Raw genomic sequence first — 23403 nt, forward strand, 5'->3', positions numbered from 1 at the left:
TTTATCTAGCGCCTTATAATAATAACTATGTTCCACGGTGCAGTTTGGAGACAATCCAGTAGAGGGTGCTGGATGTAAACGTTCCATTTAAAAGAAAGGGGAAAGAAGTTTTCTGTATGGCTGAGTAAATGTCTGAAACTTGTATTCCAACAAACTTCCAACTACTTATTCTAGTCAGGTTTGTGGGTCCTGGAGCCTGTCCCAGGCTTTATAGGGCACAAGGCTTCCCCCTGCTGGACGGGATGGGGAAGTGCTGCATTTCAGCCCTTATATTGGAGTTTTTTTTTTCTTTAGTAGCTAAGTGTAGCTTATCATAAGTTAAAAGAAACTTTTCTCACTTCAGATGAATTTCCCTTTTGTGGACCTCTGTAAGTGTAGCAGTTTAAACATGCAGTTAAGGCTTGTAGATTAGTTACAGTTCCATTATGAAAGCTATGTTATTCATAAAAAGGCTGCAAGGGGCTATTTTGTATTAAAATGATGTGTCCTGACATGTTTCCTCACCTGTGACGGATTTTTCATAGAATAGAGACGCTGTTAGACATCAATAACTGTGATGAGTCACGTAGCCTTCTAAAGACACTCTTGCCAGCTGTTTTTTTGCGGGCTTTTTAATGCGAACGCAGAGAGCTAAAATGTCCCTAACAGAACCGTCTCAACTTAAATCCAGCTAATGCTTGAACAGGCAAGGTAAATCCAGTTAATACCAGCCGAGTGACTGACGGCAGCGCGGGGAGGGTGTGGTTTTGTAGCCACCAACCGCACCTACTTTCTAACAAACATCCTTATTCTGTCAAAACACAGATCTCTCACTCTGTCAGGCCCAGTACTTCATTGACTCTTCAATCACTTGCTGCAAGATCTTTGGTGGGATTCGGTTTCATACAAAAGGCTGGGGCTGGCTGGGGGGTGGGGTGGCATAGCAATCTAGGGCTTGAAGGTGAATGGCTGCAGTCATGGGGTCCGGCCCTGCTGTTGCAGCCTTGAGCAGCAATGCTTAACCAGAATGAAACGCCTGACTGTAAAAAGGTCAATTTACTCACACAAAACACCTACCAAGAAAACATGCAAGTTCTTCAAGACATGCTAGAAAAGCGTTCAAAATATAAAGGAAATGTCTTAAATGAGGCGAAGTCTGTTAACGCTGCAGTCTGAGAAGGTTGCTATTATGGGATGCTGAGCGCACAGCAACTTGCTGCAGATTTCCCGTCCAGTGAGCTCCATTCCTGCCCTTAGGTGTGCTGATCCGGATGCCAGTCGCCTCAGGCTTTTCTTCGAAGGCAGCAATGCAGCCGTGTAGGAGACGGGCCTCTTGCGTGTGGTTTTCTTAGTAAATCCTTTGTTTGTGTCATGCTTTATTTCTACTGGGGAATTCCCCAGTCGCAAAGTATGCCAAAAAAAAAACAAAAAACTCACTCGCCTCTTTCAGCACTTGCCAGCTTTCCAGCCGTGTTTGAGCTGCGGATTAATGCTGTTTTTGCGGGGATGGGTGAATATGCACAGCCGAATTAGCCAGTTTGAAACGGCCGGCGTCCTGAGTTCGGCCAGGTTCATCAGCGTCATTCGCTGACAGAGCTACTGATTGCATGGATTGAATCATAGAAATTATGCAAAATGGAATGTGTACCTTTGTAGTGAGTCAAGGATTTCTGTGAGTAATGCTATTACTGTGTGTTATTGTCCATAATCCTGCTTTCACCCTTGAGCTATGAACTATAATTGGCTATTGATATTTAATTAAATTTTATTCTATTCCTAGTAACACAAATAAATTCATTAAAAATAAAAACAAAATTTAAATATTTCCAATAGTAATCTACAAAGAACAAGTTGAGGGAGGCGTAAAGACAATTTCCCCACTGGGATCAATAACGTGTCTATAATCTAGTTTTACTTGATGGGGAAAAATTGTACCAAATCTGCTCATTCCTCATTTTGCCATTCTGTGAATCAGACAAGTAGCTCTACTGAAAGAACTCGGTGCCCCATAAGTATTTGGGAAGGAGTGAGGGGTCAGTGACAAACAGTGACACTTCCTCCTGGTGGGACGGTGTGTTGGACCACGTGACACAAGGAAAGAATGGGAGATTTACTCAAGTATGGGAGCGGAGACTAGTTTACCAAACCCTCTTGAAAACAAAAGCAGCTGTTTTGGAATCCGAACAAAGGAGAACATGAGGTGCCTAACCCAGGGTTATGCTGTGAAGAAAGATTGGGGCTGATTTCTGGGCTTGGGCACAGGTCAATTGAACGAATGTGGCCTTGCTCTTAAGCAAAGATTGTGCAGGCTGGATGTTTTTCTGGAGAAATTCTTGTTAGGGATCGCCTGTTGGACCCTTTGGTGACTAAATCATTCCTTCGTTGCCTCTTGGCTGTTATTGTGCCTGTGATCAGGTGGCACTACATCTCACTCTGAAGCACTGAGCGCTAACAGCTAACAGATACACTTTATTGATGACTCCACGTCATTCCTCACCCACCGCCAGCCTGCCGGTGGCCATTGGCAGCTGCAGTACACAGTAAAGCTACGTCTTGCCTCAGCTTTGCTTTGGGAAATGATGGATATTTAGTGGAATTTACCTCGTTCATCTGCCAATTTCCTCCTTGCTGTCTTCCCGCAGGCCTGGCAGCGTCATGTCGGGATACATGAAGAGAGAGAGAAATGTTTCCTTGAAAAAATCAAGCTGTTGTGCAACGCCAGGTGTGCTGCAACGGCCTACCACTCCTTTGGAGGGTAAGCGGAGAGGAGGCGAGACCAGCCAGCTAACCTCAGCGATTCATCCTATTGCAGCCCAACGCTGATCAATGTAGAGTTGACTGATATGGGCTGATACACGGCTGCAGTTGCACCATACAAGTAGAGATAACTGGACTGGGTTGGGTAACCGTTCAGCTGTTCATATCCGGATTAGCGTCTGCTGTAGGATTGCTACGGCAGATTGGTGGAGGGACAGTTCTCTACTAGCTCACATCATGATTTTCCACACTTCTCAACTCTGGCCTTTACCATAAGAAACACTGTGGCTCAAAGCCAGGCGATTGAGTGGGACGCGCTGGGAGAAACGGTGCAAAAGCCCGACTGCGTGTGTCTCGAACCACGGGCCGCTCCATCCAAACAACGTGGCAGTTGCTGCTGCCGGTTACTCGTCTGTATTGCCCAGCGCAATTTGATGCTGGCGTTGAAGTTGTCTCACATGGTGTCCGTGCTCAGAAATCTTAGCCCGGGGGGATGCCCACCTCGCCGATGTCGGGGGGGTACATTATTTTGAGATGGTTCTTTGGGGGCGGAGCGATATGCCTGCAGTCACATGTTCCGCGTTCGGTATGCGGCAGCTCGTCCACATGGATGACCTCCTCTTTCTGGATTGATGAAAGGGTGTGAGAATGAATGACCTGATTGGACTCATGAGTCATGGGTTCGAGGAAGGAGGAGGTGCCTCTATTAGGTCCATAACAGAGTGGTCCACCTGACCTTTGACCCATTAATAAGTGTGAGGTGCACATACAGTTAGTCCTGGGTGGGGGCATGAGGTGTGGAAAAATGTATAGGGGGGGACTTAACGTGACTGGAAAACTGTACTTATTGCCAAAGTTAAACAGCACTGGGGAACCCATTAGTTGGTATAAGTGGCCACCTACAGCACTATCTTCGGGGGGGGGGGTGCTTTAGCAAAGTAAAGCTTACCTAGGCTGCCACTTGGGCTTTGAGCAGTACCCGCCAGATGAGCAGTACCCGTCGAATGTGCAGTACTTGTTATACTCTCTCATGACCAGGTGTAAAAGTTCCCCCTCCACCTGCCGGTTCCTTGTTCCCTGGGACAAGTTTGCTGAGCTGGGACTGACCCCGGCCCTCAGAGACGGCATTCTCCAGGTCGGGCCTCCCAATCCTGCCAGGGGCCCCCACCCCAGGGCTTCTGCAGTGGAGCCTTGCCAAACATAGCAGGAGCGAAGGAGCAGGGCCCTGGAGAGCAGAACAGGGAGGAGTGTAGGAGTCAAGTATTTGCCTGAAGCTTCTTCCCCCTGAACAGAGACCATAAATTACTACACCGATCATGGAGGTGATATTCTTATAGGATGATGTCACCAAATACCCAGCACCACAAAAATAATACACGATATTACCGTTTTTAGGTCAAAAGGTGAAGTCCGGCATGGTGTTGATCCCTCCTGACTACAACAAACCTTTCGAGACGGATGAGCGTTCTTCTTCATGTCATACCTGCAGCCCAGATGTCCCCTGAGATACGTGGCTCTTAGACGTAGCCGTATTTTGTTTCACATTACAACAGCATGCAAATTATATGGTCTGCCTCCTGTTTATGCCCCTCCTGGTGCATTGTGGGTAAGATTATATGTTTCCCCCGTTTGTTGTCTCTTGGGTACAAAGTGACTCTCTCCATTAATTTGTGTGGAACCAGAAAACAAAAAGGCATTACAAAAAACACTTTGCTGTTTTTATCTCATGCAGTCTGTAGAAAAACACAGCTGTTTTGCTTAGGGAAATTGCAGTGTCTACTGCGATGTGGTTTTTCCTGAGATGATTATTGGAACATTGTGTTTCCATCTAAAGCATCAGCTTTGTAGGCGTTTCTCTGCTGAGTTTTCAAATAGTGGCTGGCTGATTCTTTGTGCAGGTCCCTTGCCTGATGTTTTTTGCAGTCATTAATCAAATTCTTATCAATCGAATTGTATCTCCATTTCATCAGTCTTAGGGCCCCAGTTCTGTGCAGGTTATACACTCTACTGGTACATTTCGTCACCTGAATTAACCAGAGTTAGAGAACAAAGTACTCTTTCTAAATGATTTTCACGTATGCCTTTTTATTTCCACAATATTGCATCATGGTAAACAAATTAAATTAGGACCAAATCACTACAAACAATCCCCCTTTTTAAACACACATTTAGGGACAATTGCTAACATAAACAATGTTTTCAGACAATCTACCTTTTGACCGTGTTTGTTTTTCGGAGGCTGCTGTCAATTATTCTGTGTTGAAATGCCGTAACAATAAGCGTATTTTCTACCCCGGTTGTTAACGATACCCCCCCCCCCCACCCCCCGCCTGGCAGATCCAAACAGAATGAGGTGTGCCCCTTGGCATTTCGTGGGTGCCTGGCATGGCTGGCAAACAGCTTCTGTGATAAACACGAAAAAGCCCTCTGAGTCGGCAAACCGGTGAGACCAACAAAACAGGGACATTGCAGAAAACAATGATTATGTGATAAATATGTGATTATCCACAATCAGTGGCCTGAAATCAGCCAGGTCAGCTTTTGGTCTAACGGTTATCTCCCAGCCAGTGCTCACGCAGTCATCTGTTTTTCCTTACATAGTTAGCAAGGGAAGGACACATGCTGCATGATAATCCCGGCTAATCAATTTGTCAGTAGCTTGTCCAGCAGCCTGGGTATTCTGCATAATGTATGGTGCAGAGGCTTAGCTTTAGCATAACTCTGCTATAATTGTAACGGCTCGGGGGGAATGCGGATGCAGGAAATCCCACCCCCGTGTACCAAGAACTGGTCAAGGGATTGTGTCTCCGTGTCCGTCTGGGATGCTTGAGATTTAGCTTCAGTTTGTCAAGAATGGGAGCTCGATAGGACGGAATTGAAAGAGCAAGGCTGCCCTCTCACCTGCTTGGCAGGACAGATTGTCGTCTCATTCTGATGACATAAGAGCCACACGATGATGTCATGGAGACACGCTGGATTACCACAGCCTAAATCCATGAGCCATCTCTATTAAACAGTTGTCTGACTGTGAGAAACACCCATATTAACCCAAAGATCAAGATTAGGGTTATGGTTAGGGGTCACAACAGTGGATTTTCCATTCGGCAAATGGGATCCCCTGTCTGGTTCCGTTGCAGGAAGCCATGTTCTTCATAGGAATTGGGGGTGGGCCTAACAGGAATGCTATATTCAACAGCGACAACAGCAACTCCCAGATTCATCATGAGGCTATAAACTGAACTGCCAAAGTTCAAGTAGACAGCAGTGAGCGCCTGGCGTGGGACACGTGTGGCGGATTTCGGTCATGTTCAAGCAAGACCGATAACGCCTCGCCTGGTATGTATCGGAAGTAACCCACCAAAAGTCGTTATCCTCGAATTTTGTCCTGATCACGACAAAGAAACAAACTGCCCTATTCCCCATAAAGCTCCTATCATAGAATTTCACTGACTTGTTTAAAAATAAGAGATGGGTGACGTCTCTGGCTTTGGGTCAGGGATAACTATATAACAAGAAAAACACAGGCTTGCTAGATAAAAATTTGCTGAAGTCTGTCTGATTACTATCTGGTACCATCCAGACTTGCAGGTTTGTGCCAGGGTTCATCTATGTCCTAATGCACCTAAACGACGACTCTGACACCATTCCGTAGCAGAGACCTTGGGCTATATATGGCTACTGTCCTGTCACTGTCACGCTGGAGAGTCCGATAGCCAAAGGCCTGCAGACGTCTGTAGACAGGCCGCACCACGAAACTTAGGCAGCCCTGCTGGTAATATTCCCCTGTGGGGGACTGAATGTCCATGACATTGAGGGCCTTGTGAGCTGGATTTGCTGGCCCCAATCTCAACCCTAAATGTGGCCCAGGGTTCTTCGCTCATTAGTGGTAATGAGTCAGAATTACTGCTCTCCATCTCGGCCATGGTACTGCAAACAGACCAGCCGGATGAAGGGCCTTGTTGTTTCTGGAGACGGTGCTCCAGCGTGCCCCTTAGCAGCGTGTGGTTGCCCTGTAGTTACACGGGATGAATCCCGGAGTGTTTCACGTGGTTTCAGAAAGCCGCAGATGTTTACGTCGGAGGTCTGTTTTGAAATGCAAGGCTGTCTCGACCAGCCCAAGCAGGGACACCATGGATCCTGTGTTCAGCCCAAGAACCAGGTTTCTATCATAGAAGTCAACCAAGAAGGCAGCCTTGGAGTTCCCTGGGACATAGAAGTCTGAACCTTCAAGTTTAAATGTCAATGTAGTAAAAACGTTAGAGTCAATTTTGACTGATGTCCAATTTGCTGTAATCATAGGTCATCAACTCAAATCGCAAGTGGGTCTCATCACGCCTGAGTTAGTCTTGCCACTCTGGGTATAACCCGTCATGACACTTGTCTAACATCAATCCTCCATTCGTGCCCCCACCCCCTTCCCATGACTGTCACTGGGGAACAGAAGCTGCACTCTCAGACTCTTCAGGCCTGAAAGTGTTGACAGGACCAGGCAGACTCCTATATGGTTTGGGGTGAAATTGTCTGGGGAACTTGAGAGTGAGGAGGGTCAAGGTTGGGAATGGAAGGGATCACATGACTCCAGTGAAGTCAACGGCAACAGCTGTTAGTCTTGATGAGCACTGAGGATGACACCCAGTGTTAAACTGAGCAAGAAGTCATCAGCTCTATGGGGCACCCCACTGGCCCCAGACTCTACCATACTGATGACCTAAGAATGATATCACTGCCAACATTGATAGGATGGAGTGATACATTTTACACGCTGCTTGACTCAGCCAAACCCAGTGTATCCACACATTGTCTAGATGCACACAGACCACACCCACAGTTATGTTATCAGCCCCATACTGGCACTTGAATCACTGTCCTCAGAAAGTAGGTCCACATTCAAATAAACCAGCCTACACTGTTGACTGGCCAACGATGACATGATTCACATTACTAACCCAACACTGAATCTCCTAGTTTAACTCTGCTGAGTTTAGGGTTTACTGGAGCTCTTCATTTCCAAATCCAGGCCTTGTTTTCAGTTCTCCGGGGTAGTTGGTTTAATAATTACTGATTCTGATTGGCTAGAGGCTTCACACCTGGTTCACAGGTAAAAGAAAGGCTGGAAAATCAGTAGTATTCAGCCCTTGAAGGCTGTGATTTGAATAGCCCTGGGATATACCAAAGCGTGTGCTGGTGATTGCTCACTATTGTATACAGTCTGATGTCTGCCAGGCTTATGACAACAACAGCAGTCACAGTTTTCACATCATATACACTTCTCAGTCAACGACTGTAGCCAAATTGGTCTTTTCGCTGTTCGGTCTCCCAACATTCTCTCATGACTCATGGTAATCGGAACAAGTCGCTATCTGCTTATTTTCAGATAATATCCTTACAGCACTTAATTGTACTTGCTCAGAACAATTGTACTTGTTTCTTAAGAATAAGATGACAGCAATCTTCTCAGTAATAATATAATAAATACTGTTTTGGTAGAAAGAAAAACAAGATCATATTTGACGAACTGGGCTGTTTTTATATCTAAAGTATTCAAATGTTGGATATATGATGACAGTACGCCGCTTTCCTGGTTAAAATAATTAATCAGGCATTTAAAGCAACACGAAAAGGTCGAGGTAACTTGAAAGGTTCTCCTTCTCCAAATTCTAAGTCTTCGATCTGTGAAAATGTTTCTGCTACTGTATGTCACGCACGCCTGTAGTTTGGAAGGCATTTTGTCGAATCGATCGGTTTAATGTTTCTAAATATTCACCATCTATATCTGAGAAAAACGTGACCTTTATTGATGTCTTCATTGGCGTCTGCCCGCGGTCGCCGACTCCACAGTCTCATATCGATCAGCAGGCGCTGTGCTTCATTCCTCTGCGCAGAGCTGCGCCGCCCTGCGATGGTTTGCGTCCGGCTGCGCCGAGCTGCGTTGCACTAGTTTACGTTCTGTTGCGTTGAGCTGCAATGCGCTGCGCCGAGCTGATTTGTATTGAGTTCTGCTGCGCTGCTTCTAGCTGCGCTCTGTGCTGTGGAAGCTCACTGGAGCCGACGCTGCGCTCCGAATCGACAGTCGGACTTGCGGCTGCGCATTGGTGGTAAAGGTCGGTGGGAGGATTGTGTTCGGAGTTCACTTAAATACAGGACTGACATCGGTATCGGGGGGCTGAGACACTGACCGAATCTACATGATCTACAGGCAGCATGTGAATGCTAACGTTTGTCGACTGGAAAATATACGCACGGGAAATATCAGAAAGGCATCAAATAGCATGGACTAATAGGCTGACTAAATGGCACAGATCGCGGGGAGCCTGTCTCTGAAACAGCGCTACGGACCTGCGTGTTAATGCCGGTTGTCTCGTCCAGCCCGGCGCTGGCGGCTCACTTCTTCCAGTTTGCTGTATTTCTGCCTGGCTTTTGGGGGGAATAAAGGTTGGGATACATGATGAAATTCAAGCCTAACCAGACCAGGACGTACGACTGCGAGGGTTTCAAGAAGCGGGCGGCGTGTCTTTGCTTCAAGAACGAACTCGAAGAGGAGGTAAGGCTGGCCAGATTTACGGAGACACCCGCTCCCCTTTATGGCCGAAACACGATTATATGTCAAAACCTTAATAACGCCATAAACGTGTCCATTGGCAGGCTGACTGGCGTGCGTTAAATTAACCGCATCATCTTTGCAAACGATACTGCTTTATTTAAGGTTCTCTGACGAGGATCCCCTGAGCCTCGGATCCAAGCTAAATGATTAAACACTTAATACCAAAATAGCCCGACAGATGTTTGCATGCTGCGTTAAACAAACTTGGAGGTATTTACGGAAGCGGGCCGACGAGCCTCGTCCCCCAGTCTTTCGTCGGAGATCCAGCTCAGTCTAGATTTCTTCTGTTTTTTTTTTTTTTTCTTCTACCGCGCAGTAGAGGGGGAGCCAGGCGCCTCGGAGCAGGTTCCCGGCGGGGGTGGGTGTCTCTGGTGGGGGGAGTAGCGGCCATGGTGAAGCCCTCGGACCGCATTAATATTTACAATGTAACATTAAATCTCTGCAATTGCAAAGGGGCGACGGAGGGGAGTGGGCTCCATCTGCATGACTTTGAACTGTAGAGCACGGGATACGTTGTTACGATTATTGTGTTCAATTTCGCGAGTAGACTGGTTCAATTCTCGCATTCAAAATGAATACTACGGATGGAAATAGGGATAAATGTGAATGTCGCTTGCGTGTTGGTTTGCGGAACGGGACTGGTTTGCTTTTAGCGGTATGAAGAAAGCCGGCGTTGGACGTGGCTCATCTCACGGTGCCGCTCGGCGGGGGTGCCCCCTGCCGCGCTGGCCTGCCTATATACACCCCCGGATTTATTTTGAACTAAAAGATCCATGTTTAGAAACGTGTAAAATGCAAAGGATACCAAATAACTGTAACACTATCCCGGCTGCTGCTCGCAGCCCGTGCCGTTTAATAGGATGGATCCGTTTAAGTTAGCTGGGGCGCTACCTTCCCCTCCCCTCCTATGGCCATCGGGACTTTAAACGGCAGTTTTATAGCTAATACAATATATAGGGAAACGATCTCGCATGAACCCGCGACGCTGAAATAAGTAGCGGACGAATTGGCCGGGGTGTCCCTTTGAAAGGCTCCGGTTTTGCGTTCAGCCATGGGGAGTCCGTGCACTTATCGTGTCATTTTCTTCATTATCTTTGCGGCATGTTTCTCTGCAGCCGTGCGTTTGTAGGTGTGCGTAGTAACTTTGCCTAATAAAGGCCTTTTGTCCTGTGAAACTCTTGGCATCAAAATCTTTGTTTTCGTTTCTTTCCCAAACTGGCATTGTGGCTTCCTGCCGCCCTAGGGCAATCCCCAGGAATTCTGTAGTGCGGTTAGGGTTTAGGGTTATAGGGCAAAGAACACAGCTTCAAGGTCCTCCTGCAGTATGTACACCATCGAGGTCTCTCACTTGTGCTCCTAAAATAAAATGCCACACTGCCTTATTTACAGACTACAGACTCCCCGTTCTCCAGTCAATACTTATTCCCCACAATGCAGTTTGTGTGTATTTTTGTCTGTTTATTCATAAATCTGTTAGGTGACCTGTCCTTGCCTTGGCTCCAGCCCAATTATACACATAAACAAATAATGTGAAATTTTATGGCTCAAATACCTCCTCTAAATTTCCCCTTTTCCAAGTTCTGACTTTAATCCATTGTGCAGGTCCGGTCCAGTTGCCCACGGTGTTGTTGTTTGCTGACCTGCAATTATGGAGATCACTCAATAGCGAAACCATGGTAATAGCATGTAACCCTATTGGCGCCGGAGGGACTTAGAATTCTGGGACATGTTGGCGTTTTTGTGGACAAGAATTGCGTCACCAAAAAGCAGTGATCCTTGTTTCTACTGGCCATTCATCAGAAACTTCCAGCTCGTATCGGACACGGCTACCAAGAGTGTGCTGATTTTACCACACTAGCTTCTGAAGTAGAACCTTAGCTCGGTCTCTACCTGTTTTTCTGCCCTAAGTCTGATGGCTCTGCCCTCAGGTACTTCAAGTTTCGCTATTGGAGAAAAGGCCTCTGTCCCAATAGAACTGTTGAGCTCCTTCCAAAGTGTATGGCGTGATCATCTCCAGGACGCTGGCACGCATAGGACTGTAACCTGGGCGACAGGGAGCATGACAGCTGTACGGTACTCTTGGGTGTCCTTCGTAACCTGTGCAGTGCTTACCTTTTGTTTAGCTATTACGTGGGGGGGCCTGGAACTATGGTCCTGTCCAGAGAGCCGCTCCGGTTTAGCAATGAGGATGTGTAAGCCCTCTGTCTCCTGGAATAGGGCGGCTGGGCCAGTTACAAGGGCCTGGGGCTGTTGGTGTCCATCAGAAGAGGAAGTGTCACATTTGTTAGCTACTTTCTGATGGGTGAGATCTTTCTGCTGGTTTCCAAGGAGACAGCTGGAGAGCCCCACCAAGCCGGGGCTTTGCTTAGGAGTGACCAATCGGCTGTGACGGTGCCATTTCCTTGGCTGGCCCTAGCAGTAACACACACTGCTCTGTGGAATGCATTTTTGTTTTGTTTTTGTTCTGTTTTCTGGGCTGTAATGACATGGCAGTGGTTGGCGTACTGCGACTGGGGTTTGAGCCAAGCGTCTGGGTCTGCCTCTGTGCACCCAGATGAGTACAGGGGGGGTCCTGAATTCACTCCCCCAACGGCACTGTTATGCTAAAGCTGCCTGTTCAGATGCCTGCTCTTGGCTAAGCTTTTAGATTAAAAACACTGAGAACTTGGGACATTATAAAAAAAAAAAACATAATTAATGGAATGTCTAGCGCCACCCAGGGGGCAAGCGTCACGCTAAGGGCTTAGACACTGGCCAAGGATGCGGGCTCCTGCGGGGGGGGGGGGATCACGGGTTACAAAATGCAGCCTCTGTTACTGGGGCCCCGTTTGTGGGTTTTGGCCAGTTTTCCTCCCAACAATAAAGAATTTGTGTTTTTCTTAAAGGTGTCAATTGTAAGATGGTGACAGAATAAGCGTAATCGTATCAGTCATCCTGACATTTACAGCATGGTGTTTGATTGTTTACACCGACATACATAACTAAGCAGGTTCGTTTGAAACTGTAAAGGTTGGCAACTAAACTATTGTTCCTTGCAGACAGACTGTGTTTGGTGCATTAATCTGTGCATCAATCTGTAAATCATTGGCAGGTAAATTGCAGTGTGTTGCCGGGTGGGTTGGGACACTGATTTTAACCAGCAGCTTCCCGGTTACTAGTCCCTAAAGGAGACTTGCAGTTTTATTCTTGGGAAAGGTACTTAATCTCAATTGCTGTAGTATAATAGGACTGTATGAATAGCGACGTTGTTAAGGCTCTGGCTGAACCATAAAATATTAATCAGGTTATTTTTAATGTATTGTTTTTATTCCTCATGCCCCAGTCAGGACTCTTGATGGTGGACTGTCTTTATTAACATCAGTATCTTTTATGAATAAATCAATAATGTCAAGACTCTGGTCTCACGTTTGGGGTTAACCTACCCTGGCTATAACAGCACAAGCTCTCAGAAGGGTAACCTTTAGACCGGTGCTGAACTTCCCAGGTTAGCAGAGCGAATTGATCCGGCTGAGTTTTCTTGTTTTTGAGCTCTCCAGACCAAACCAATCGATATCAGAAGATACCGTCCCGACCTTGACGCTTATCTCCCGTTACGGCGCAGTAGGTGATAAAGGCGTCACATGAACAGCGGATGACTGCTTTCCACCCCGTCCACACAGGTGTCACCGTGATGAAACGCGGTGTCACAGGTGTCCCCCAAGTAGTGGAATGTAACCTGGGCATCACCAGCTTCTCTGGCCTGTGGAGGGGGAGTGGCATGCTTGTGTGCTATGAGTTTGTGCTGGAATGTACGGTGATGCTGGGAGGGGTTTCGTGGAAATTATGATTTCTTGGAAGTGTGTGCAACAAAGTTAGTCAGGGCATGGATGGATGGTAATTGTGCAACAATGTACTGGCACTAGCCAGAGTAACTACATAGCTGGCTTCGTGTATTGAAGAATTGTTTAAAGTTTTCTTTTAAGTCACTGAAAAAGTCACTCCAGGGCCATTCCTAGTGTAGTGACTGTTTGTGGCCAAAAGATATGTGGTTTGAGTGGTAAACACCGCTGCCATTGGGTTTATTGATTGCTTTGCAGGCACTAATTTTGACACAAGTCGATGTTTGGGCAGCCAGAAAAACGGAATTCGAGGAGGAGTAGAATGGGTCATCGTGTGAGAATGGCGCCATTGCACTGTCACCATGCAGCAATGCTTGGGATGCCTGCTCTTTGAAGTAGAATGTAGGTAGACAAAGCCACTTATGACAGATGGATGGTTTGAGCAGAGCTCATTTCTTCAGGTGTTGTGATTTAAAAAAAAAAAATATTTGTGTCTTGGTGTCTGTATATGCAGTGGCGCTTGAGCAGAGAGACCCCAGCCAGGTGCCCAGTTCCGCCTCTGCTGATTGGTGCTGGCTGGTGTTTGATGGACGGTTACCACGGTGACACAGAAGGGGACGGGTTCAGCTGCATCGTTGAGTTTTGAGAAACTGGGCCGGGAGGAGGTGCTTCACAGGTCATGGACCTTGACCTGCCTCCAGAAGCTGAAGTTACTGTACCAGAGTGTCGGCTTGGGTTTATCTCGCCATGCCTCATGCCACATGTGCGCTTTTTGATCTGTTCCTGTTGATCAGATCTGTTCTCCCGGCTGTGCTGACGCACCACCTGTCCGGCTCCCTCGCTGCCCCTGGATGCCCCTCAGTGGGTGGGGTTTGCAAATACCTGCCCTCCTAGCCCCCCGCCCCGAAACACCCTTTTACAGATTCGTCACCCTCAGATAAATGTGGCCCTGAACCAGTCCCCTTAAAACAGCTCCTCCCTCCGTTGGCTGGAAATCGAGCTTTGTGACGTGCCTGAAATTTTCACACCCGACCGGCATTGGGGAATCTTTTAATATCCCATCCAATCAGATCACCACATTAAACATTTGGGGGGGTAACATTGTCAAGCATATGCAGTCTTATGGCATGTTGTCACAATGTGCAGGCAGATCCCTCTAGGGGTGACCCTATGGGATGCAAACGCCTGAAAGAGGCCCGAAGGCCGGCGGCTCGGAAACCGGTCTGTGTGGTCGTTGCACCAGTCATCACTGGCGCTATAGAAATTAGCAAAAGTGTAGGAGCCTCAGAGCCCCGCAGCCCGGCTGGAGGAAGACCGGGCCGGGAAACAACCCTCTGCTTAGTGCCCCCCCCCCCCCCCCCCCATCGTTACGCTGACATGCTGGCATTTACAAGGGTTTCTCTGACAGTCTGTTGCGTGCCTCTGTCGTGTCCCGCTTGGAAGAGCAGGTGTTTATATCCTGCCACAAATTCTCACCCTGCTTCATGGGCTTCTGGGTACTGCTACTCTGCTTTGGGGGGGGGGCTTTCACAGCTCCATCCTCCATGGTGCTGTTTGGCACGGGGGACTCTGACTCTCTCCGCGCCCGCGAAACGCAGACCAAGCTTAAAATTAAACTGGGCAGCAGCTGTTCCTTCCTGCGTATTCCCTAACGCTGTTTGTCGTTCTCAGAATTTAAGCTGCGGTGACAGCATCCTTGGAGGGGCCGGGGGGGGGGGTGGGGGGGTCACTTTCCTCCAGAGGGATAATTAAGAGTAGCTGAACGTGGTGCAAAGGTCCTGGTGAGAGGCCATCTGCAGGCATGATCTGACGAAAATCTCTCACTATCTCTCTTCAGCCAAAGACGTACCCTGGGGGTGGTGGCACAAGCATGGTTGTGGTATGGGGGGGGCTGTTGGAACGGTATGTGCTGAAGCACTCTACGCCCTATCAGCTTCCATTAATAGCCCCCCTTTCCATCCACGTGACCCCCCTGCCTTCCAGCTTGGGCTCGTATTCCTAAATGCTGAGGGGTGGGGGCGCTACATCACGACGAATGTGGCCTCTTCTAACCAACAGGCACCTATGCCCATCAAGCTCTACCCATCTCCACCCCCTCAGAGCCCAGCCAGCCAATGATCTCCCCGTCTCCGCCCCCTCAGAGCCCAGCCAGCCAATGATCTCCCCGTCTCCGCCCCCTCAGAGCCCAGCCAGCCAATGATCTCCCCGTCTCCGACCCCTCAGAGCCCAGCCAGCCAATGATCTCTCTGTCTTTGCTCCCACCTCGCTCAGCCAGTCAATGATCTTCCTCTTCTGCAAATTTCATTTGAATCCCATTGATCTGTTGATGGGATTGCCATTATCTGGATTCAGTCTATGTTTGAGGACTTGCCTGCCGCTTGAGTCTGGGCAGGCAGGCAGAGCTTGGGATAACGCGGGCACCTGTTAAGGTGGCATACGGCTAGTTAGCGGTTAGCTGCGAGACTTGACAACCGCGTGACATCATCCCTACCCCCTGGGAACTGGGCCAGGCGTGATGTGCGGTTCATACAGAGTGTGAGGACACAGTGAAGTGTCGGGTTTGGGCTGAGATGGGTTCTGGAGCCAGGCCCATCACCTGACAGCCCGGTGCTGTGTCGATCAATGCCTTAATGAGATGAGCACTACTACTCTGTCAGAGAGACAGAGGGAGGTGGGTCATTCGGGGAAGAACGTACATATGGCTGTTACCCCGAATCCTTTTCTCCAGGACTGTAAGAGCGAAAGGGCTCTCTCTCTCTGTCAGTTATTTATGGTCCAGCCCATCAGGGGTCACACTGGCCTGCTGCCTACAACCATGTGAGGGTTGCCACACATCCAAACATGCATCTGTGAGATAGCGAGATGCCCCAAGCTTTGTGTGGGTCCATCAGTTAATCAGCGACGGTCCAAATGGAGTCCTAGTTGGCCTGGGTCTGGCCTTGTTCCCCACTCCTCCTCCCACCCCCCCGTGTGACCGTTTGTGGTCGACAGGGGTCCCCACAGAATGAATGTGAAGGGATCATCACAAGCCTCTGACTGCTTCAGGGCTACAGCATTGATTTTTTTTTTTTTCCCAGGAAGTGTCACCAGGGGGCGCTCTCAGGGTGAATCGGGTTCATCTGCTTCCTGCGATATTTCAGGCGGCGTCAGGCAGTTTGAATGGAACGCGTATTCGGAGTTGTACTTTTAATCAGGATGAAACATTTTAATTAAATTATTCTTTTAAAGGCTGCGTGAGCAAGTTTCAGAATTTATTTTTGGGACCTCAGGCAAGTGCTGCAATGTCTAGGAACAATATTTATTTTCGTAGACGTTTTAAATAGTGAGCTGTGTAAATTTCCCTGGATATTGGTTTGCTGCAGTGATTTATCAGCGTTCACAGCCCAGCCCTGCTGTGTGTGTGGAGGTAGCAGCCCTGTGCAGCCCTGAGGATAGGCTTCTGGTAACCCAGGCCTGGATGGATGGATGGATGGATGGATGGATGGATGGATGAATGTGCTGAAGCCTCCCTCCATCTGAGCTTTTCCCTGAGCCACCTGCTGCTAATGACTATCTGGGTTAACGATGACATTTCATTACCGAGACTAACGATGGGCGCGATGAGCCGCCCGTCCTGAAGGTCTGCCTTACCGCCTAGCAAGTGCACCCTGGATAAATGTCAGGAATACTGATCATTCGACTCCATTGCGACTCTGAATTTCAAAGACGGCCAACGTGGCCCCTTCTGTCGGTTCTTTCGCTATGATTCAATTATGGGAGCCTTTTGGAATATACCCATCTAGGGGATAGGATATGGATTTCAATCAGATTTCCAAAACTGACCTTTTCCCTGGGGCATAGAGAATCCCGATTCAAAGGTGGCGATGTACAAAAAAGCGTTGTTTTAAAGGCAAACTGGCCTCCCCCCTCTGTAGAAAGTGCGTTTCATCCCGCTGGCTCCGTTTCGTAACAAATGATGTCCCCGATTTACCCCCATTATTGTTACCATGTTGAATATCCGTAAATACTAACCAAATGTCAGATCTGTTCTGTTTGTTTGAATGATCATTTTGAACAACTTAAATGCAGAAGTTGTTTCCATTTCTTTCGAACGCCGCTGCACTTGTCCCGGTTCCGATCCGAATGAACCCCGTTGACGTATCGCCCCTGCAGGTCCTTCTGGTGAGCAGCAGCCGGCACCCGGACCAGTGGATCGTCCCTGGAGGGGGGATGGAGCCTGAGGAGGAGCCGTGCGGAGCGGCGGTGCGGGAGGTGTACGAGGAAGTGAGCGTCGCCGCCGGCAACATCACCTTGGCAACTCGTGGGAAAACAAACGGCTTACAGTCTTGACATTTTCCATATGACCTATAATATGTTCGTCTGACTGTCTGTTCTTTTCCAGTGTCTGTCTGCCTGTGTGTCTCTTTCAGTCTCTCTACATCTCTCTTTGTCATTTCCATCCATCTATCCACCCATCTTCCGTAACCACTTCTTCACCAGGGTTATGGTGACCCTGGTGTGTCACAGGGACATGGAAGGGTGTTTATGTGACAGATCACATGGTCAGAGATAAGGGTGGTTTGTTCAACCGAATAGTTACTTCAATATTAGTTCAAATACTAGAACTCGTGGCTATAGGTGGAAATTAGCAGGAGAACATTTTAAACTGGATTTGAGAAAGCACTTCTTTACATAGCGTGTAGGTAGAGTATGGAATAATCTTCCTGTTAGTGTAGCGCAAGCTAAAACCTTGGGTTCCTTTAAATCAGAGCGAGATAAGATTTGAACAGCTTTAAGCTATTAGTTAAGCCGAATGGCCTCCTCTCGTTTTGTAAATTCCTTGTGTTGGTATGTTCATCACGAGAGTGAGTGTCGGCAGGTCCGCGTCGGCGGGTCCGCGTCGGGTGCGGGGTCCCCTCTCACTACAACCTGTCCCGTTTCCCTCCATCCAGGCTGGGGTCCGAGGGAAGCTGGGCAGGCTCCTTGGCGTGTTTGAGGTAGGCCTGCTTCTTGCCGCCTGACCGTGGGCATTACCGTTGCGCCCTTACGGCTGTTTAAACCATCGTGTGGCTTTTCCCTTTCGTTTCACAGCAGAACCAGGACCGGAAGCATCGAACCTACGTGTACGTGCTGACTGTGACGGAGACGCTGGAGGACTGGGAGGACTCTGTCAATATCGGTGAGGTGGCAGGCCGCTCTCACACTCCAGGCGCCTCTGTCTGTCTGTCTGTCTGTCTGTCTGCCTGTCTGCTGCTCAGTCTGTCTGTCTGTCTGCCTGTCTGCTGCTCAGTCTGTCTGTCTGTCTCTGTCTGCCTGTCTGCTGCTCAGTCTGTCTGTCTGCTGCTCAGTCTGTCTGTCTGTCTGCCTGTCTGCTGCTCAGTCTGTCTGTCTGCCTGCCTGCTGCTCAGTCTGACTGTCTGTCTGCCTGCCTGCTGCTCAGTCTGACTGTCTGTCTGCCTGCCTGCTGCTCAGTCTGTCTGTCTGTCTGTCTGCCTGCTGCTCAGTCTATGTCTGTCTGCTGCTCCGTCTCTCTGTCTGTCTCTGTCTGTCTCTGTCTGTCTCTGTCTGTCTCTGTCTGTCTGTGTCTGTCTGTGTCTGTCTGTCTGCTGCTCCATCTCTGTCTGTCTGTCTGTCTGTCTGTCTGTCTGCTGCTCCGTCTCTGTCTGTCTGTCTGTCTGTCTGTCTGTCTGTCTGTCTGTCTGCTGCTCCGTCTCTGTCTGTCTGTTCCGTGTGTCTCTGTGTCTGTTGTTCTAGACTGAACAACAGATAGATACAGACACAGACAAGACAAGATGGAACAACAGACAGACATACAGAGACGCACAGACACGCACACCAACAGACACTGACCGAACAACAGACCCTGTGTGTCTCTGTCTCTTGTTCTCTTGTCTGTTGGTCTCTCAGTACAGGTCTATACCTATATAGCAAACGGCAAGCTGTCTGTCAGAGACACTGCCCATGCGTGCCTCAGCGTACAGCTGTCCTCCGCTAACCCAGCACTGGCGATAGCTTGAAGACCCAGAATCTCTGCTAGAAAATGACCCTGAGTGCACTAAAGTGTCTGAACTGCTTCCCAGAGCAGACCTGCGTCACCCCCCCGTCCCATGGTCCTTCGAAGGCCCCCATTATCCGAGACCCTCGGGTCATTTAACAGTGTTGGGCCTGCCTGACATTTCTAGAGTGACGGTAAACTGTGGTTCATATATTTGGGCTCCTGCATGACTTCAAACTATTACTGTCCTCGTGGCATGCCCTACTGTCGCCAAGGCAACGCAGCCAGATCAGTCTGCTCTCATTCCTGCCATTTTTTCTACTCTCATCATAAATAGAAGCAATTGCTGTTATGAGGGTCAAAGTTTGCAGGTTTTAACTGTTGGAAAATCTGGTCGTTCATCTTGGAAGCAGTTCCCAGAAGACAGATTACCTCATAAACAGCCTTGTTAGGTCAGTGATCCACATAGAGGGCTCAGGCTTCGATTTGCATGGCAAAAAAGGAATTTTTATTAAAGTAATATTTCGCTGAAGTTTATAAACTGCGCAGCTTCATGCTGGACGACATTGGCAGGAAACAGCCATACATTGTGGGCTCAGAAATAGTAAAAGGTCTGTAGCCATCCATCCATCCATCCATCACCGTAACCGCTTAATCCCAACTGGGGTCACCTGGGACTGAAGTCTATCCCAGGAACAATGGCCACAGGCAGGAACCAACTCTGGGCACTCGCCAACACACCACAGGGTCTGTAACCCCTGAAGAGGAATTAGGAATTCTCCAGCGAAATCTACCTTTTCACTAGTTGTTTTTTTAAGGGGCCTGTAATGAAATGAAATATGTCCGATAGACATAACTGTCAGTTCATTGGTGAAAACACGGTGCTGTTTGATCTTTTTACGTGACCCTTTGACCTCTGACAATCTTGTTCTAAAAGAAGGAATGGCTTTAAAAAAAGCTCCGTATAAACAGCCTGACTTGTTCCTTGGGTGTATTTGAGGCTCATTCATGCAGAAAATATTTCCAGTGAGCTGTTTTGATCACGTACAGCGAGGTGTAAAAGAAAGCTGTTGTGGGAGCGCCCTCCAGGGGAGGGGAGGGGTCATGACTGGCACGGGGGACCGTACACATACAATTATCAGCTGTTCTCAGGCAAAAATGCTGATGCAACCTAATTACTAACAGGTGTGATCCTATGATTTCCTCGCCGGTGAAATTACAGCGGCGCTGTTGTCACACATCCTCAGCCATTCAGTTGCATCGAACCTGGGTCTGGCTCCCTGCATATCTCCACTCTCTATCGCCCCCTGCAGGCCGCAGGCGGGAGTGGTTCAAAGTGGAGGAGGCCATTGAAGTTCTACAGTGCCACAAGCCGGTCCACGCAGAGTACCTGCGCCATCTCAAGCTCAACTGCTCTCCCACCAATGGGAACTCTCTGCTCCCCCCACTGGCAGATAACTCTCCCCACTCTGGACTGCCCCCCTCCTGCAGATAGGGGGCGTTATGCACAGCGAACACCAGGAGCCTCGTGTAAAATGTATCTGTAAAATAGCGTATTAGCGAACTAACACGTTAAAGCAGATGTTTGCATGAATTCTTGCAGTGTTGACAGAAAATGTATGAAATTTGTATTATATGACTTTAAGAAACCAAAGCCATAGTTCATAATATTTGGTTAAAGATGCCTTAAATGGCCTTTTCTGCAACAGTGCTTTGGGGTCATAATGTTTAGTTTTTTGATTACACAGGTCTCACTGGAAAAATGCAGGTTATATACATTTTGAATGAGAACTCCAGACACGCACTTGAACACTACATTTGCTGTGTTTGTGGCAATCTGCAGCTCCAGTGATCTTGCTGAAGAAACCTGAACTGGATAATTGGTTGTTGCAGTAAGATAAGATGGTTTGGGACTCCTCTGAGTGTTGCTGCGTGCACACACAAACAAACATATATATTTTTTATATATATATATATATATATATGTATGTATATATATGTATATATGTGTATATATGTATGTATATATGTGTATATATATGTATATATATGTGTATATATATACATACATACATATATATGTATATATATACATACATACATATATATATAAATCCTTAAAATAGGACACGCCAACAGCTCACACAGCTGAGGCCTGATTGGTCCAGTGAAATGTGGTCTGCATGCGATTGGCTGAAATGTGCCCTATGCTGAGCTGGGCAGTGGACAAGAAGACCCCACCCGCAGGACTTGCTTTTCACTCGGGACATGCCCTCCAGGTTCACGGTTTCTTTTTTGAAGATAAAGCGCTACCTCGGTTAGACAACCACTTGAAATTACTCTTACACAGCTACCTTCAGATTCCATAGCCAATCCGTGTGTTTTTCTCATTTGTTAATTCTGTTGTCCTATTGGTTGCTTTCTGAAGCAGTCATTGCCTTGTCCCTGGACCATACGGTACCCCTGACTGGAGGAGGTTTACTGGAGATAATGATGAATCTTTTTATGTGAAGAAGGATTTCGGTACATCCCAGAGCCGGCCCTTTCTGGGCCGGGGTTATTGTGGGTAAATATACAGTACTAAGCTTCTGCTCTTATGACCGGACAGCTGTTTAACTGGGATAAATAAATCTCCCCTGTTGACTGACGCAACGCCTGCCACCTGCTAACAGCCAGCTTGTTGCGTCGGTATCTGACAGTGCACTGGGATGTTTTGCTCCTGGCCCAGGGGGAGTAATAGTTTTGTATATCGGACAGCATGTCTGGATATTTTATTCCCGGCTTATTTACCAACGGAAAAGTTGTTCTGGTCACGCTCAGAGGGAATGTAGGAGTGCTTGTTTTCAGAGTGTACCAGGAGAGGAATGATTCTACTGTGGTTTCCCCTTCAGTCACTCACATCTGCGAACACAGTGACAACATTCACAAGAAAACAATGGTTTGTAAATATCAAGATTTTTTTTTGTGTGGTTTTTACCAATGCCAATTTAAATGCCAATTTAACATTTTTGTAATGATGTAAAAAAAAAAAAAAAAACTGCTGTAAAACGGTATTCTTTTTAGTCTAATTAATTTACGGTGGTGTCACGTGAAATAGCGGCTGCCTTGATGCAAGAGGATTGCTGGAACACCCCTCCCCCACCCCAAAACTTGGTTGAGTCTGTGGTCTCCATAGGAACCACAATGGGCTATCTCTCAATGTGGATCAGACAGCAGTTGTGTTAATGCTGGGCTATAATCATTCATCTCTATTTGCTTGTATAAATTACTGGGATGCTTAGATTTTCAAAAGCATTCCTTCAGCGGGACAGCTGGAGGAGACCTAAATTCTTTTTCTGGGGCTACAGCTCTTGTCTCCTTGGAGGAAAGGAAAGAGCGCCACCCTCTGTCCTTTATATGAACTTACTGGTCAAATTAATATGGTTGTAAGGCCTCATCCCTTTCTGTAGACTAGAGTGGCTGGCTTTGCCTGCAGTGCCCCTGCGCTACAGATGAGTGAGCAAGGTGGTGGGGGGGGGGGGCTTTTAAAAAGAGCCATGAGATACTAACATATACTAGGGTACTCTCTCCATCTGAAAATTGTTTACAAAAGACTTTCCCAATAATACAGGTAGACAAGTGTTTTTTAAAAGAGTTCATCGACAGTTTGTCAGTTTGACATATTTGCGATGTGCTTTGAATTGTGTTAAATTTGACTTTTCGTTCAACCACGAATTCTTGCTGAAGTCAGAGGTTACGTTCTGTGAAATGGGGGGGGCGGCATTGTTATTACCTGTCAGAAATAAACGTCAGACTTTCATGCGGTGTACTCATTTCAGTTGCTGTACTTGCACTCCGTAAGTCATCGGTCTTAAATTTCAGAACCCGCTGATCATCACGTCTCCGTGTGGAAGATTCGTTTCGGTTTCACGTTTTATTTTCTCCCTGACATGTGGGTCAGATGTATTCATACTACCATGCATTACCTGCACGATGTCCCATGCTCAGGAGAAATCATGTCTCTGCTGGGTCCCTGAGCAAGGCCTCTAACTCCCATTGGCCCAGGGACTATCTGACCATGCTTTCCCTACTGTACATTACATAAAAGCGTCTGCTATATCTGTTACCAAAACTACACTATATAATCTACAATATGAATTTACCTTTCACTAAAATTTCTTGACTTGCGTCCATGTTTGATATGCTGGTGTTCCTCATAATAACACTGTAGATTGGAATGAAATCCACAGCATTTTATTATTTGGTTTGTTCAAAATCTTCCAGGTAAATTCTGA

At 47.6% G+C, this 23403-nt stretch overlaps 1 protein-coding gene across 2 annotated transcripts; it reads left to right on the plus strand.

The window, feature by feature from the left end:
- Positions 1 to 8827: 8827 nt before the first annotated feature.
- On the plus strand, positions 8828 to 22928 carry LOC111842395 (diphosphoinositol polyphosphate phosphohydrolase 3-beta). 2 transcript variants are annotated; one of them, XM_023808961.2, is made up of 5 exons: positions 8828 to 9277; positions 17308 to 17418; positions 18087 to 18131; positions 18229 to 18313; positions 20443 to 22928. In XM_023808961.2, exons 1-5 carry the CDS (start codon positions 9179 to 9181, stop codon positions 20622 to 20624), a joined length of 522 nt encoding a protein of 173 aa, XP_023664729.2. In that variant the 5' UTR covers positions 8828 to 9178; the 3' UTR covers positions 20625 to 22928. The 2 variants fall into 2 exon arrangements, with proteins under 2 accessions (XP_023664729.2, XP_023664728.2); XM_023808960.2 differs by having other exon boundaries at positions 8829 to 9277; positions 18226 to 18313.
- The last annotated feature ends 475 nt before the right edge of the window (positions 22929 to 23403 follow it).

This window comes from Paramormyrops kingsleyae, chromosome 1, assembly GCF_048594095.1.
Source record: "Paramormyrops kingsleyae isolate MSU_618 chromosome 1, PKINGS_0.4, whole genome shotgun sequence".
NCBI classification, from domain to species: domain Eukaryota; kingdom Metazoa; phylum Chordata; class Actinopteri; order Osteoglossiformes; family Mormyridae; genus Paramormyrops; species Paramormyrops kingsleyae.